Raw genomic sequence first — 17,908 nt, forward strand, 5'->3', positions numbered from 1 at the left:
ATCAGCACTCGCAAAATGGCTTCCCTATGGGCGATCTTTGCTGGACGACGAGGTATTTTCCCCATTGGAACACATTAAACGGGTTTCAATGCATTCCAATGGGGAAACGGATTTTGCATGGCGACGATTTCGCTAAACAGCGATTTCAGTGGGACAGATTATCGTCATCATGCAGGGCACCACTGTATTTGATTTGTTTACTATTCTCTAATGGTCAGGGAGAGCCTGTAGGCGTGCGTTATAACAGTCTACCTTTCCCAGCCTACAAGAGCCTTGCACAGTTTATTGAATTTATAAACTAAGCTAGCTGTCACTTTTTTTTCCATCCTCACTGACCAAAATTTGATTATTAACTATTGTTTTCCTTTTAACAGACTAGGGAACTTGTGGATCAATTTAAATTGGATGACCGTGTGCTCTGCCTGCACAGTAGATGGAAGATTCTTTTTGCGGGACTTGCTAATGGCAATGTTGTCACATTCAGCATGAAGGTCAGTATTCAAGATGTGTAGAGCCGGTACAGGGGTTGTACAGCTGGCTAATCCTCAGAAGATAGCTGCTTGCTTGGAAGCGAATCTGAAAGGGCAAATAGAATGTTTAATTTGAACTTTTTTCCTCCAGATTTTGTGGCTTCACATACCAAGGAGAGAACCAGAGCTTGGAAAAGTTATTTTTTTGACATATTAACTCCCAGAATTTCACCAGGTGAAGTAACTTTTCCAAACTCTTGGAAATGCTTCTTGTCACCAGGCAGGTACTTTCCGGCACAAACATGCATTATCGCAAGCTGTTGCTAAGAATATAATCTGTGGAACGAGCCAGTTGCCTATTTAAGGAAAGCCAGTTTCTTGAAGGTTCACCTTTTTCTTAAGTGTAAACTGTTTAAATACTCTGTATTTACCACTGATAGCTCTTGAAGTGCGGGAAGAGCTATGCTGAATAATTCATAATAGCACCTTGGATGGAAATATTCAAAACAAAATTGATGTCCTTTTTCAAAAACGTGTTTTCTTAAGTTGATATTTGAAATTTGTCAGAACTGGACTGGCATATAAGTAGCTTGAACCATATTTGCTTGAATAACAAGAATAACAAAAACAGTGTGGATAATGCTTTTTTGACATGAAGTTGGAATTAGAAAAATCATGTGGATAGTTAAAAATGGCTTCTTGTGTCTCCCCTCCCCTCTCCCAAGAATTGCAAGCAACTAGACACCTTTGAGTGCCACACTCCTCGGGCAATCAGCTGTCTTGCCACAGCCCGGGAAGGGGCACGGAGGTTGCTGATTGTGGGATCCTATGATTGTACGATCAGCGTGCGAGATTCCCGAAATGGACTCTTACTTCGAACCTTGGAGGGTCACAGCAAAACTGTACTCTGTATGAAGGTGAGTCACTTGAAATGAATGACTTCTGATGGACATACATCCTCTTTGTGTTTTTCTCCCCACCTCTTAGTACTGTTTAAACTGTGTAAACAAAACAAAAAAAACCTTCCCTTGCATGTGGTCTTGTTTGGGTTTAAGCACATAAAATGCTTTATAATGTTGGTTCATCTAACTGTATCTGCATTGGATGGCAATAGCTTTCTTCAAGGTTTACAGCAGGAATCTGGCCCAATCCTGTCTGGACATCAGGAGTTAGATGGGGGATTTTCTCTGCTTTCACTCTCTCTTTTCTCTCTGTTAGGCTCTTCTCTCTCTGTACATTGTCTCTGGATTTGCTCCTTAGCTCCCGTGACTTTCAGTACTGTTTGCATGTGGACAACACCCAACTCTAGCTACCTGCTCCATTATTTCCATGTACTTAATTCTGCCTCAAATTTCAGCTTGGTTGTTTTCCTGACATCTCGCCTCACCTTGCCTCCCAAGCCTCCTTCACCTTGTAGGATCTCTGTGTCCATTGTCAGCATCATCCTCAACCCTGTTCAGTAGGGACAAACGTTTGGAAGTAGAACTTAATTGTTTTCTCCCAAATAGTGTTCAAGCTGCCTTGCTAGGGCTTTGTGCATGTGCAGACCAGAATGTATTAGGTTGGATTGTCACAGGAGCCCTTAAATGTGAAAGATGGAAGGAATGGGTGGAAGGAAGGCAGCATTTCCTGTTGAAATGTGGAGGATAACCTGGATGTTTGGTTGTCTTTTCCAAGGTTGTGAATGACTTGGTGTTCAGTGGTTCCAGTGACCAGTCTGTCCATGCCCACAACATACATGTAAGTTGCTGACAAGTTTGAAATTGAGAAGATACCATTGCATTTGGTACGATAAAATAGGAGATTCTTAAGGCTTTCCTACTTCCATTGAAAGCATTACTTTAAAATAGAATTAAAGTTGTGATAAATCCAGTACTTTAAGCACTTCTGAAGATATTCTAAATTAGTACTAAGTTGAGCTATCAGGGCAGCCTCTTGTGCTAGATTTGATGTTTTAGACAGATTCCTGATCAGTAAATACACATAAAGCTGATCCATTAGGAAAGGATGTGGAGATTGCTACAATTCCTCCAGATAGGATATTATAAGATATCTGCAACCATAGAGTCTACAAGCATTGTATTTTCTCCTTTGCTAAGTTAATGCTAGATTGATGCTGAGCCAGTGTGGTGCAGTGGACAAGTATGTCAGACTAAGATTCAAGAACCCTGATTTCAAATCTCTGCTCAACCATGGAAACTGATCGAATATTAGAATTCATAAACCACTCTTTGTGCATCACACATACCTTGAAAACCCTGTTTTAATACTGTGTTTCCCGGAAAATAAGACAGGGTTTTATATTAATTTTTGCTCCAAAAATGTATTAGGACTTATTTGAAGAGGATGTTTTATTTTAAAGCCATGTCATCTTCTGGTTGCTGCACAATGGTGGAGGCCAGGGTTTCACTTAATTGGGGCTTATTTTTGGAGTAGGGCTTATATTTCAAGCATCCTGAAAAATCCTACTAGGGCTTATTTTCAGGTGAGGTCTTCTTTTTGGAGAAACAGGGTGGAAGAAAGATATGTTTGTATATCTACTTTAAATTCAATCTGCTTGTAAAGAATCTTTAATTTTTTAAAAAAAATGTGCTTATATATTTGTGCCAGAGGTGGTAAGGTGTCTCTGTCTCCCCCCCCCCCTCAAATCTACCACTGGTCTGCTCCCCAGCAGGTTACCCAAATTCATCAGCAAACCAGAAATGCCGAGTCAAAACAGGCAGGAAATGCTTGTTTCAAAGAGATATTTGCACTTTTCCATCAAATGTTGGTAGTACACCATGAAGACCCTTTAAAATACGCTTTCCCTGTTTGTTTTAAGGGGGAATTTCCAGTTTTCACTGAATTTTCATAAAACATTTTAGGGAGACCTTAGAAGTGCAGGAACAACTAATTTATGCTTATTTGTTGCAGACTGGTGAGCTGGTGCGCATTTACAAAGGGCACAACCATGCCGTAACAGTTGTGAACATTCTAGGAAAAGTGATGGTAACAGCTTGCTTGGACAAATGTGTCCGTGTTTATGAGCTGCAGGTAAAATAAATAATCCCTTATTCAAACTTTGTTCACTTTCAGTGACACCTCGTAACTGTTGTAAAAACAGCAGCATCTTTCCTTTTGTATGGCATGGAATTTGAGCTTTTATGCATGAATCCAAGGGATGTTTGTGTGTTCAAATGTTGAAGGTAGAATCCTTCTCATTCCACATTGGGTTAAAAGAAGTAAGAAGCCTTGCGGGAGTTTCACAGACTTCAATGACTAATGGTCTTCATGGAATAGCTGTTAGATAACCTGTTTCTGTCTGCTGGCTAAGGCTATAGTGAAGTTATACTATTGTCCTGTGGCAGATGTATATTTATTCTTTGGTTTGGGTTATGTGAGGCTTGTGAGGTCATCTAGCTCAGAGGTTCTCAAGCTTTAGCCCTTCAAGTTTTTGGGCTTCAACTTCCTGGATCTTTGACTGCTGGGCTTCTACAAACTGAGGTTTAAAAGATCTGAAAGACAAGAAGTTGGGAACCCCTGATCCAGATACTTAAATGTCTTTTATTATTCAACTCCTTTTCCAGAGGGAGTCTACTGTAGTTCAAGCTTGTGTGGCAGGAAGCGGATGAGATTTTAAAAGCTGAATCAGAATTAGGCAGCATGGCTCTTCCTTGGAAGGGGAGGTTTATTATTAATGACCATGCGTCTTAGTTGTGTGGGCAGATGTTTAATTACATGCAGGATTCTCAATTTACAAAATGACTGACCTTTCCCCTTTGTTTCCCCTATCCGCTGCAAGTCCCATGATCGTCTGCAAGTCTATGGAGGACATACGGATATGATTATGTGCATGACCATTCATAAGAGCATGGTAAGAGACCATTTTTCATCAACCTAGGGGTGCTTCTTCAGTGGTTGTGGATACCCTGTAGAAGATAACACCTACATTTTGCTTTGTGGAGCTGTGCAGATCACTACATGCTTGGTTCCTTCTGGTGGGAAGAACACACCATCTTTCACTGGATTGGTACTGTTGACTGTGAAATGTCAAGGCCTTCCTGCTTCTCTAATTGCCACCCCCCCAAAAAAAAACAGACCCAAAGATCAAAAGTTTCTCAGATGGGTGGCACATCGGTTGGGGCTGGCACCAGAAGGACCATAGGGGTGCACCATTAGCTGTGTTTGGGGAATAAAGCAAGCTACCAAGTCAGAGTATGAGCCCGGTACTCTGTGCTGGCAGCATCTCTCCTAATGCTTCTCACACTACCCTTTAAACAAGAGAGAGTGGGGACTGAGAGGAAAAAAGTCTGAGTTTCCCCCTTTCTGTGGGAGTCTTGCAGAAGGATGAGAAATACCCTTGGAACGCCTCGACTGTCCTGGTGCAAACACAGAAGCACATTATGTGCAGTGTGTCTGTGACCCCCATGCAGGTATTTAGCCTGCTTATTTGGGAGACATAGAGAGTACCCTATCTCCCCATGTTGGGGAGAAAGGTCTGAAGGAGCCCTTTGCTCTGATTTAAGTGGGATCCAGGCAAAAGTCTTTCTATAGTAGGGAATCTTGGTTTCTCTTGGTTTTCTCACATAGAGAAAAGTAAGTGCAGTAGAAGCCCCCCCCCCATACATCCATGTTCAACATGGAAAGATGGAAGACCACAGGCATGGAAACAGGTTGTGGTTCATTTTCTTTATAAACACATACCCTTTTCTCATTTTCAGCGTTAAACTTGGAATGCACTAGGATCTGACTTACAGATTTTGGTCTAATGTCATCTGTGCACTTATAGACGTTTGAGTTGTGCTTCAGTTAGTTTAGTTGCAACTGAATTTTTTTTCAGCAAGTGCATTGTAGGAGTTGCATAAATTTGTGATACCTACATTTTCCCTTCCACCACCACAGTAAAATATTTTGTTTTTGAGCTCACATTTAACATTTACAAGTTCAGGAATTGAGAGTGATAATAACAGGCTGATTGTTATAGTTAGAAAGATTTTTTAAAAGAACTATTAAAACACTTACATTCATAGATTATTGAAACTGCAAAGGTTTTTCCCTAGTTTAGTGTCCACCTTCTGTTTCTCTTACCTTACCATTGTAAACAGATGGTATAGGGGAGTGACAGATGATGCAGGGATGTGGCTTGAAGCCTTTTCTATTATTATTATTTTTCATCCATTTCTCTCCCCCACTTTTTCCCCAGATCTACACTGGTTGCTATGATGGAAGTATTCAAGCTGTACGGCTGAACTTGATGCAGAATTATCGTTGCTGGGTAAAAAAAACAAAGCATTTTTACTACTCACAATTAAGTCTTCTTTCTTTGGTTTTCTAATCTGTTACATTTATACTTTGTCTTTTCATCGATAAACACAAGGGTATTAACAGTAAAATCATGATTAAGGAATAACAAACCATAGAAAACCACCCCAAAAATCAAATAGAAGCATATTAAAATACTGTCCATACCTCTCCCGAAGAACTGTCCACTCATCCTACCTGGTTTTCCCATGCCTTGTTTAATGATATACATGTGTCTACTTTCATTTAGCAATATACATGTATAAGTCTAGAATGTCTTCTTTTTAAGCATCCCTCCCCAGTACAAGCATACTAAATTATAAGTCAAAATGTTGTTTGCTTGTGAGCATGTTTAGTGTCTATATGTGACCTATGCCTCTTAGTTATAAATATATCGGTATGGAACTGAAAGTATGGCTTCTATGGAAGATCTTAAAAATCATGTGGAGTGATACAGTCCTTCAGCTATCCTGGAGCCAAGCTGTGTAGCTTGGAAATCAGATTGGGCTCACTGTGATTTCCTTTTGCTGCTTTTACATGATGGAGTGAAATGTTAAATGGGAAAATAATAGGATAACTTGGAAACATTTGGCAGAGAAGTGCATATCTTACTATAGCTTTTCTGTTGTTGTCGTTCCACCTGTCTTTCTTAAATGTTTCTTAACAGTGGCATGGATGCTCTCTGATATTTGGAGTCATGGACCACCTGAAACAGCATTTGTTAAATGATCACACAAACCCAAATTTTCAGACTTTGAAGTGTCGCTGGAAGAACTGTGATGCTTTCTTCACCTCCCGAAAAAGTTCCAAGCAGGCAAGTAAAAAAATGTAACTAGAAAGTAACAATCTTACTGACTGTGAAGGGGAATTAGACAATCAAATATGTTAAAAGCACCAGTGCATAATGTAACAATGTAATTCTGTGGCCTCTGGGTAGGTTTCTTGTGGGCCGCAGGATGCAACACATTCTATCCATAAGGAGGAAAACTGGCCAAAACATTTCCCTTACGCCCTCCAGGGAGCATGGAGCAATCTTGCCATGTTCAGAGTCCGGGGGGGGCTAAGCCCCCATGTGTTTAGATATTGTTTAATTGGAGGAAGTATTAGAAGATGCAAGGAGGATTTTTCAGATATAATTAAGAATGTTTATAGATGAAGGGGTGTACAATATAGCTTTCCAATGTACAGAGATGGGTTGGTGCAACCGTTGGAGGTTGGCGTGTTTTAAAATATGACATGGAGCGATAAAAGGATAGCTTTAAAACTTTTCACAAAGAACATTGGATATAAACAAAATCCAGTCAGTCATGAGAACAAAAAAATAGTTCATAACGGTTTAATGTTTGAAGTTTTAAGCCTTCTGAGTATTCTGTTGCAATGTTTGTCAGACTTTCCAATAATCTCATTGTTTAGAAAAGTATAGAGAATTGCTAGAATATAATTCATAAGGATTGTCAAAATGTACACATGATCTAATTACAAGCCCATACGTTTTTAGTCTTCCTGGTATGCTGAATTCTTTGAGTTGGTGCCAACAAATTCACATGGTTTATCTGGTGTGGATGATCCTGAAAGAGGCCTTAGTAGTGTTTTTGGTCCAGATTTTGTTCCTGCTATTGAAAGAAAAGGGAGGTAGCATCCTTCTTGCTGCAGATTCTTGCAAAATATTTTATACAGAGAATTTTAAGAGAACATGAGAAGTGGGGAGAAGGAACTGGCAAAACTGTCTTCTTCTCTGTTTCATCCAGTAGGATAAAGGATGGAAAGCCATCGGCAAGAGTGAACAATTCTTTCAATTAGGGCCCAGTTGCACAGTTATTGCAGCTTAAAGCTAATTGCCAGTTCCAACTAGAGTAAACCCATTGAAGCAGTTGCTCAAAAGTAAAACTACGTTTGTTCAGTTGATCAAAAGTAAGTCCATGGATTTTGGGTGTCTGTTCCAGTTGGGACTAACAATAGGAAGCAGATCCATGGATCACATCCAGTAATAGAAACCTCCACGTATGCATAACACATATTCTTTGGCCTTCTGTCATCACCAGTTTCAGACTACAATGAGGTACTTAGTGATAACAGGCATAGAGCTCAGTCTTTCAGCCACTGATGAGTTTGGTCTGACATGTAAACATAGGCTGGGTTCAAATACATAACATTTATTAATCTAATTATATTAGATGGAAAGAAATGAGTCTTATTTATTTATTTATTTATTTATTTATTTATTTATTTATTTATTTATTTATTTATTTATTTATTTATTTATTCCTATTATACCCCACCTATCTGTTCGTCGCAAACACTGTTCGTCGCGAACACAGAACAACCAGAAACACATTAAATACTGTTATGGAATATTATCCACAGATGTGTTTTAATCTTTGATGAGGACATAAAAAACTGACTGAAATTCTGTTGCACAGTTACATAAATGGCGTAACATTTAGACACAAATTGCCATAAGTTAAGAAATCTATGTAGACATCATTTGTATACTGAGTCACACAACTCAGCATACAACAGATAATGCCTATGAAGATGTCTTAAAGCAATTCACTTCTAATGTTACACCATTTGTATATCTGCACCATAAGATTTCAGCCAATAAACAAGCTTTCTTTTCTTTCTCTGTTTAGGATGCTGTGGGACATATTGAAAAACATGCTGAGGATGATAGCAAGATTGACTCCTGAAGATTTTTTTGCCTCCCATATTGGGAAGTACTTTTTTTTATATACTGGAACTTTTCCATGCCTTGTCACCTCTTGTCTTCTCCTTTTCCCTCCTCCTATATTCATATATGGAGTGAAAAAAAGGATGTGGCTTTTTTTTTACTACAGAGACAGCATCTTAGTTGCAGCTCTGTAGAAAAGGGAATGATGGACAGACTGAGACCAAACAAAACATTGTTTTAATTTGTTAGAAGAAAAAAAACAATAATGCTTTGTTTTATTTTCCATGTTAAAAACAGACATTGTGCATGTCTAAAATTAGTTACTCAGAGGAATATTTAGTACTCACACTCGTGCCTATATACACTGTTCTGTTTGTCCATCTATTTTGATGCTGTATTCAGAATGTCCCAGGTAATTTACAGTTTGGGATTTAGACAATTCCAACAATAAAAAAAAAGAACTTCCAGTAGCAAATACCACCTAAGCATTGAACTTTGCATTTCCTTTCATTATGTATTTGTATCATCTCTCTGGTCATGCGAGATTTTAATGGGGAGTACTAGAGTAAACAGATTGTGTCTTGTTTGGTTCTTCCATTTGTGCTGTGAGTTATCTCCATCGGCACAGTAAGTCACTCTTAATACTTGACTTTTTATGCATTTTAGCTCTCCAAGAATCTGGTGATAATCACTAAAATACTGCCTCACCTAACCAACAACCTAGCGTCTGTTTCTTAAAACAGATTTACTGTTACTTTTAAAATAGTTTTTAATTATCATGCACCTTGTTGCAGACTTGTGAGGATAACAATTTCAGCTTTTAAGCATATGTTTCGGTACCTTTATATCCAGCACTGTCTAGCCATAGTAAGGGGATTGCAACAATAATTCTGAGAGTTTATGACCCATTGGCTAAAATCATGTAGTAAGTCACAACTAGAGTAAGCCCATTGAATCAGTGGAACTTACAGAGGAATTGTGTACTAGATTCAAGCTATTGTGACATTTTAAATTGCAGAGCTTTGGAGTCCTTTACTGTTATTGAGCATGCTCACTTCTGCATAACTGACACATTGTAACCCTGTGCTTTTTAACCAGCTTATTGGTGGCCATCAGTCTCTGAGATACCATCACCTTCTGTTGAGCGTTGCTCAGCAAAAGAAAATGCTGCTTGCTGGATGGAAAACATGCACTTCTAACATCCAAAGAGCCCAAACAGAAGCTGAGAGGACCATTTGTCGGTGTTGTACCACCATTTAGAATGACATGCAGAATCATAGAGTTGGAAGGGGCCTACAAGGCCATTGATACAGCATCCTGAGAAATATAATTTTGAGACAATAGCTATAGGACAAAGAACTGAAATATTTTGTGTGGAAAAGAAAATAGTGTACACACGTCCATCACTGTTTCAGAGGTTTGGATGCAACACTGTGCACCAGTCGGTTCACGCAGTGGTTTTAGATCTCAGCCGGTGTTCTTGTTGTTACTTGCATCAGCCTTTTTCTGGCTTATTCATGAAGAAAACTGAGAACCTTGCAACCTATCTATGTCTATAAAGTTATTTTTGAGGAAGTGGAAGTATTAAATGAGCCCAGGGTGTTTTAATCAAACAGGAGGCAATGTTCACCTATAGATATGTTTTGAAGCAGCTAGGTGCAAGGTGGAAGCTATTGCTTATCTTGAAGAACTTGTAAACGTTGTGAATGCTTGCCCATTTGACTGCATCTTGGGCTTATATGAAAAAAATTATTTGGGAAAGATTGTCCCCTTTTTTTGGCTGTGACTAAAAATCTGGGTCTGTGTAGCCGTTATTTTGGTGGCAGAAAAATTGGGAAAAAATACATATTAACTCTTTAGATACTATGTCCTTCTTTTACTCTTTCCTTCTGTGGTGTGAAGAATTTTACAGTTAATCGGTAATATTCTTTTACTCCAAGAGGGGGCACATCTAGAGAGTAGCACCTGGATTTAAACTGCACCTGGATTTTGTTTTGTTTTACCAATGCTTTGGCAACTTTTTCCAGAGTGAGACAAGCTGAAAGAAACTGCCAAGTGAGCACCTCAAGAGGCATCTCAGTACTTTATCAAGAAGTTCTAGAGCGTTCAGTCCATAGAAAAAAAATTAAGCATGCAATGGGTGTGTGAGTGTGTGTGGATGTGTTTACAAAAACGGAATAATTTTTAAAACATCCTTAGTTGAAACAAAAGTGCCAAGCCAGAGTGGTTGTAAGAAAAATACGTGGAGTGCAGTGTTCGTATTAGTCTTGAGGATTTATTAGTCTTGAGGATTAATGAGTGATTGGATTTAAATTCTGCATCCTCTCGAAGTTCTTATTTTAAGGCTTCAGTGGAAGAGGGTTGTGACTTCCTTTGCAGGAATGTATTAGTATTTTTTTCACAGCACTAGTAGGATATGTGACATACTACCTACTTGTGTTCTTAGCTGTTGTAATAGGTGTAAATGTGTGTGCATTTGTTTAAGATGGTTGTGAAAATGTGTTTTTTTTTTCTTTGATCCATTTTGGGATGCCATGGATAATTTGTCTTCAGAGTGATTCACCAATAATTTGTGATCATATCCCTCCAAGGGTTGGTTCAATTAGGTTTCCATTTACTGGAGACTTTGAAGAAAATTGTTGTAAGCCATGTCACATATTCAGAAATACCTATTTTCTCATATACTCCTGAATCTAGTTGTTAGTCCAAAGTATAGTAAAGTCCTTAAATAAGTAGGATTTACATAAGCGTTGACTCACCATTCAGCATTTGATTCAATAAGTCTACAAAAGTTTGGACTGGAAATAAGAGATAGGTCTCAAGGTTTTGGGGGCGGGGGCTATTTCAGTATGCAGTAATGCAACTTCTACTCAAGCTGCATAATTCCTTTATTTAGATATTTCAGGGTTTTTTTTTTAAAAGAATTCTTTGGTATGAGGTTCTGCTTTCTGTTCTTCTGCCTCTTTTGGAGAGGATGTGAGCATGTTTCTCTGGACTCTGCCAGAAACCTTGGTGCCACAAAGGACATGCTTTTTGATTGCTGGTTTGCGAAAAGTTAGCATCATTCTGTCATGCTCATGAGGGTTCCAAATGTTTCTGGCATCTTTCCACAAATAAGCTGAAGTCTTGAGAAAACTTTGTCTTGAAAGTAGGAGATAGAAATAAGGTGGCTAGAAGGATTTGTGGAGTGTGTTCTTTAATTCTGTGGGAAGTGTGTTAAGTTTTATATGTTGGCTAATGTATGAGTAAGCTTTCATGGACTGTTTATGAAGTGCACATACTTCTCCATCACAATTGGCATTTATTTGATACAATTTCTTTTATTTTGTGAATGTAAGTGTTTGGTGTGTGCTAAGAGATGTGCAGTGGGGGAATGGTTTGTGTATCAAAATTCAGGGAGTTTTGCTGTTGTTCATCTGTTTGCATCTTCTTTTGCCATTAAAGGTGACTGAGTATCAGTGACAACTCCAGCTTTTCTTTGTCCTTTGAGACAAATACTGTACTTAGGCTTGAAGGATCAAGACATCAAAGCCACAGTTCCAGTAGATATTGATGGCAAGACCTCTATCTTAAGGGTGCTGGATTGAATTTTAATAGTGAATGAGAATGTGAAATTTGTTCTGGCTTTATGGTTATTTCAAAAAAATAATAATTCAAGTTTGTTGTGTGAGAGAACTCACAAATTCAGTGGCATGTAGTTTAAAAAAATGTGAAGACAGTGGCCAGCCAAGAGCTAGCTTGACCTAAATGATGACTTTCCTAGATTTTTCTGGTCCTCCAGGTAGGATTACTTTCCTCAAGGCATACCAGCAGACAAAACTATGAATTTTCAATTTTTCTCTATTACACTACCGCTAGTAGATGTAACAAGAAAGGCTCAGGTTGTGTACACTTTCAGGCAAGAGCTGATTTATGTGACTAAAAATACTGGTTGAGATAAAATGCATAGACAGTAAGCTTTACTGGCAGCTTCCCCTAAACCTACATTGTTTATGTGGGTGATGTGTATGGCTTTTTCTCATAAAGATGTGTGACCCAAAGGCACCGAATGACTTGGTCTTTCCTTTTTACTACAAAGCTGTGAACTAAATAAACAAAAAGAAAATCAAGAAAATAAATTTACTTTATACCAAGAGAAGTCTGGTGTGGCTTTAATTCTTCTGCTCTCCTTGTATTTTTAAAGGTTTACCAATTCATTTATTGATTTGACCTTGGCAGAAGGTGCAGTGAAGTAGTTATCTGACCGTTGATTTAGTATGATTTTTCTCCAGTTGTATGTAGGAAATTTCAAATTCTTAGATTTGTAAATAGTATGCATTGCTATGTGAACCAAAGAATACATAACAAAGCAAACCATGGAACTGCCTTGTGAACTAAAGCAGTGGTCCCCAACCTTTTAGCCCCGCAGACCAGCTGGGGAATGTAGGGCACCTCCCTGTGCTTGTGCGAGCGTGCACGCTTGTGCGCATGCGCAAAGGGTGGCATGGGGCTCAGAGGGCACTTTTGCACGTGTGAAGGGGTGGGATAGTGCTCACGTGGGTGCAGGCACAAACAAGCTGTGCAGGGGGGAAGAGTGTGCGGGGGTGGGGTGGGAGAGGTCTGTCTCTGCGGCCCGGTCTGGCTCAGGCCACAGACAGGCACTTGGCTGCAGACCGGGGGTTGGAGACCTCTGAACTAAAGGGTGTGTTAATTAAAGCTGCAGCGCGTGATTAATCAATTTAAAAAAATGTTTAGCTAGATCCAGTGCCATAATATAGTTAATCAGTTAGGGAATATTTCATGTATGAAACTTCAATTTGTTTTGAGGGATGTTCTGTTCCCAGATATTTCTAGCCATCATGTGGTACAAGCATGGCAAATTTTAGGTATCAAGGATATTTCCTTAAATAAGTGTTCAGGCATCTTCTTCACAGTTCTTTAAACTGCTCCCAAGTTTGGTTTGGATCATGCCCTTTAAAAAGGAATTATTTTCCTGTAGCAGATGAGGATATCTTTAAGTTTCAGTTTCTGCCTCTGCTTCACATAGGTTTACTTCAACCTTGTCTTCAGCTCGCCTCATCTTTTTTCAATGATTCCTACTCTTTTTACTATATTTCTCAGCCATGAGCTGTACCTTCTGAATTCCCTCCTCTAGACCCTTCTTGTAACCAGGAGAAACCTTTTCAGTGAGAGAGGGCAGAGAAATTGCTCTTAATAATACACCCCTTTCCCCTGCAGGACAACCATCTGAGACTCCCCCCCCCCCGTGCCTACAGTCTCCAAGACCAGCATGGGTTGGATGAGGGGAGGGACTGAGAGCAGGCTGTCTCTGTTTCTCCCATACATTCTGAGGTGAAGAAGGAGGAAGACGTTTATTGTCCCCCTCCTGCCTTCGACACAGAGGACCTGGGCCTGTGTGCAAAAGAAAACAAAAAACAAACAAAAAACCCCACAAAACCCATAAAATACTTGAGCTTAATTAACCAAAATGAAACCAAAATTTACTTAACCAAAGCCAAAACACACAAAAAAAACCCAGCTTCCCCTCGTGATGCAGACTTGCCTCAGGGGGTGTCAGGGGCAGGATGGGGGGAGACTACAGCACATATAGGTACACGGGATACCTGTTGCACAGTTCAATTTGGTGCTGCATACAGTCTGGGTGTTACAAGATAGAATTTGCCAACATTCCCCTCAAAATATTTTGAACAATCAATCTTTGAGACCAAGGAATATGGAAAAACCACAAAATTCTCTTGACTGTTTCCCAGCTGCTAGCTATAGGGGTTCATAGAATTAGTGTCATCTGTTTAAAAATTCTTAAGCTGTTACTCCATATTTTTCATGGTGGCAAAGACAACAGGGTCTCCAGGCAATTTAGGACTTGAAAAAAGGTAGAGAAATGTCAGGAAACATTCAGGGTGGAGATTCTTCATTCTGGAAGCTCTTCAGCAGGGCAGTTTCCTAGATTCCATGGGCATCATGGAAGCATACCTGCACATAACTGTTTACCTAAATCATTATCAGTACAATGCCCTATTATTTGACCTTAACTCTTCTCCATAGGTATTCATGAAGCTTATAGCAGCTTTAGTGGTACACTTGAGGATGCAGAAAATACATATTTTTTCCTGAAAAAGGCATTTGGCCACATGACACTGAAACCACCGCACATATTTTCTTTTTCTAACCTAGAAACAATACACCTAAAAATCACATGTCGTTGCTGCATTACAGCCTTTTACAATTTTTCCCTCATGTACATTAGTCTTCCTTCATATGAAAAGGTCCTATAAAAAGCAACACTTATGTGCTTATTTTGGAGATGCAGATTTCTTTGAAAAGTTTTACTTGTAAGAGTACCAAGACCCCAAAGTTAGTTTTCTTTAGACACAAAAATGCCAAAATGCCAAGCTATCTAAAGGGCTTGTTTAGTCGTGCCCGACTCTTTGTGACCCCATGGACCAGAGCATGCCAAGCCCTCCTGTCTTCCACTGCCTCCCGGAGGTGGGTCAAAGTCATGTTGGTCGCTTCGATGACACTGTTATTATGAACCTGCCTGGGCGTTAAAATCAGCAGGAGAGGCTATTCTCTCAGTCCCTCCACCTTCACAGGTGTGTTTGGTGAGTGGACAGGAGATGGCCTTCTCTGTTGCTGCTCCCAGACTTTGGAACTCCTTTCCACAGGAGGCCAGGGTGGCCCCAACTTCATTGCCCTTCTGCAAGCAGGTAAGCTTTCCCTCAGTGACTGGCTGCCTGAGTGGGGCTCTTAAATAGATTCTTGTGCCTTACTGCTTTGAATGTGTGTTGGTGTTGCTTCTCTTTACCACCTTTTACTCTAGTATTTGATCCTTTCTAGTACTGGTGTACTTACTGCTTTTAGCTTTAAGTATTGTCTTTGAAATGTTTTAAGCTGCCTTGAATTCTTCTTAAGAAGAAAGGCAGGGTAGAAACGTTGCAAACAAACGAAGTAACTAGGGGCTTTTCCTTCTGAGTCATAAACCCAATTTTTTAAGGTATTTTGCGCCCTGTTCTAAGCAGGGTCCTGCCAAATTCTGTGCAGCTTAATGCCCTTTGCAGTGATTCCTATGTGGGAAAGGTGCCACTTTGCAAGGATGGTAACAATCATGTGCAGCTTGATGTTTCTTCTATCTTATCCAGATGATTCCTGTGCAGGAAAAGTGCGATTCTGGATAGGAATTATAACAGCCTTGGGTACTTTGGTATTTCTTCTGCCTTTTCCAGGTTAATCCTGCCCAGCAAAGATGCCGTTTTGCATAAGAACTGCAGCAATCCTGAGCAGCTTGTCATTTCTTCCAGAAAAAAAAATGGCCACAAAATCGTTGTGTTTTTATGAGATGGTGGGACATATCCCCCAGAGAAAACCTGATGTTAGGAGAAAAGACTAATTTTTCTTCCTCGGCTTCTTTCTGAGAGCAAGAGACTGAGTATGAGTGATTCATAGTTCTAGCTTGCAGCATAAATATGGCTGCAGATTTTAAAGAAAATCTTATCTTCAAATATCAATGTGGCTCAGGAATGTACATTGAATTCACTTAAATACATCCATTTTGGGGTAACCTGAAGATATTTTTATTAGTCATAACTTGCTCAATATTCCTGTATCCTGAGGATCTGACAATGCAAATGAACTACGTGGAAACAAAGAGCAACAGGCATTGTTTGCACAAATGGTATAAAGAACTGCCATTGGCCAGGATTCAGTGGAGCATGCTGGACAGCTCAGTGGTTTAGGGTATCTGGCTGTGGAGCCAGAGGCTGGGAGTTCAATTCCCCATTATGCTTCCTTCTGGCAGAGCCAGCCTTTGTGGCCTTTGGCAAACTGCACAGTTCTATTACGCCCCTGGAAGAAGGAAATAGTAAACCACATCTGAGTATTCTCTGCCTGCAAAACCCTGAAAAGAGTTGTCAGAAATCAGAATTGGCTTAATGGCACTTGATGATGATGATGGTTGAGTGGAGGCTTTCTCCTGATTGAAACACTCTACTCTCTAGTATCCATGCCATACATCTCCAAAACCTTTAGGGCAGTATGGAACACTTCATGGGAGATGGGGGAAACATCCTGTAGAACTAACAGACAGTGCTGGTGCAATGCTAGACTCGACAATCTGGCATGGGGAACATGCTGTATTGCTGATGTCAGTTATCAGTAAATGATCTTGAATGAGTGGTTTATCTGGTAAAGAGAAATGGGTGTTGCTTGTTTCCTGTCAAAGGGAAAAGAGAGGCTCCTGTTCTCATAGTAAATGTTGGCCGCTTCTTTGTATCAAAAATCAGAGTATTATTTTGAGAGGAAAACAGGAATCCCTGCCTTCAGGCATACATGGTGAGCTGCAGCCACTGAAAAGAGAGGAAAGAAGAATTAAAATGGCCCAAGTTCCTTTCTGTAAGATGCAGAACAAACATGGTTCTCTTAAGTGTATATTTGCATCTGTTTTTACTGGAACCAATTCTTTAAACATAGTGGGATTCATTTGTTAACTATCTTCAGTTTCATTCCAATATTTGGAGAAGCCAATATTTTAAAAAAGACCATCAAGGTTATAAAATGGTATCGTATTTGCAACATGACATGGCCTTGCATTAACTAAATCAGAATCCTCCCTCTCCAGCTCTGTAGCCATGAACACAAGCCAATTAGAGCCTCCATTCATTGATAAGGATATATCAAAAGAATGGGAAATCCATTAAATCCTGAAAACCAATATATCCACAGTAGAGCAGGTTGTTATAAGATGGCTCATCTGGATTAAGAGAGCGTAAGCAAAATGCATTTTTGTATATAACCCTGGACACATATTTACAATACAATCCTATAGATTTTGCTCAGTAGTTAAATCCCATAGAGTTCAATTACTCTTCTTCCTATGTTATTATGTACATTATAGGTATGCAGCATTAAATGTCCTTGTTACAAATCTGCAGAAAAGTTCATAACTGATTTAACTTCTATGTTTTGTTATGCCATTATCCATGCAGTTAATGAATCACATACTGTATATATGTCTATCCTACTGTAGCTCAAATGTTGGGACGGGGAAGAAAGCACTAGTCAGATGAAGATACTAGGCAGAATCCAACAATTCCCCTTATGCAAGACAATATACAATATCTGTATATTACTCCATTTCCACATTGGTAACTTTACATTTCAGGTTCTGAGAAAAGCCAGCACCTCCATGACCTTTCTTGAATACAGTTGTCCTTGTTTATTTATTTGCTTTCAGGAACAAATGCTGCCCAAACCCAGTTAGTTTGAGAACTTGCTGTTATTTTTCTGTCCCCTACTTTCGAAGGGAAACAATTGAGTGGTACAACTGTATGCTGAACAACACACAAAACAATTATTACCTCTAAGACATTAAGTTTAATAATACCATCTCCATCTTTATCAAAGGCATGGAATGCACCTAAGGGAAAATAAAGGATATATATATAAAACAAGTCCCAGTAGGAAATATACTGAACATACTGAACAGCAAGCC

The 17,908-nt window shown here is 39.4% G+C and overlaps 2 protein-coding genes across 3 annotated transcripts in view; one reads left to right on the forward strand and one right to left on the reverse strand.

Annotated features, from left to right (window-relative positions):
* Window positions 1–12,559, forward strand: part of ZNF106 (zinc finger protein 106) — a 49,585-nt gene extending 37,026 nt beyond the window's left edge. For both annotated transcript variants that reach the window (XM_020793709.3, XM_020793710.3), the window contains exons 15-22: window positions 375–491; window positions 1,196–1,387; window positions 2,148–2,210; window positions 3,384–3,503; window positions 4,252–4,323; window positions 5,653–5,724; window positions 6,418–6,564; window positions 8,384–12,559. In XM_020793709.3, coding sequence (XP_020649368.3) covers window positions 375–491; window positions 1,196–1,387; window positions 2,148–2,210; window positions 3,384–3,503; window positions 4,252–4,323; window positions 5,653–5,724; window positions 6,418–6,564; window positions 8,384–8,440 — 840 coding nt within the window. In that variant the 3' untranslated portion in view covers window positions 8,441–12,559. The remainder of the gene's footprint in view (window positions 1–374; window positions 492–1,195; window positions 1,388–2,147; window positions 2,211–3,383; window positions 3,504–4,251; window positions 4,324–5,652; window positions 5,725–6,417; window positions 6,565–8,383) is intronic.
* A 3,415-nt stretch (window positions 12,560–15,974) lies between these two features.
* CAPN3 (calpain 3) overlaps window positions 15,975–17,908 on the reverse strand; it is a 37,552-nt gene continuing 35,618 nt past the window's right edge. The window contains exons 22-23 of the mRNA XM_072986228.2: window positions 17,775–17,833; window positions 15,975–16,763 (exon numbers count right to left, since the gene is read on the reverse strand). Of these exons, the coding sequence (XP_072842329.1) occupies window positions 16,737–16,763; window positions 17,775–17,833 (86 nt within the window). The 3' untranslated portion in view covers window positions 15,975–16,736. The remainder of the gene's footprint in view (window positions 16,764–17,774; window positions 17,834–17,908) is intronic.

The sequence above is a fragment of the Pogona vitticeps genome, chromosome 1 (genome assembly GCF_051106095.1).
Source record: "Pogona vitticeps strain Pit_001003342236 chromosome 1, PviZW2.1, whole genome shotgun sequence".
Taxonomy (NCBI): Eukaryota; Metazoa; Chordata; class Lepidosauria; order Squamata; family Agamidae; genus Pogona; species Pogona vitticeps.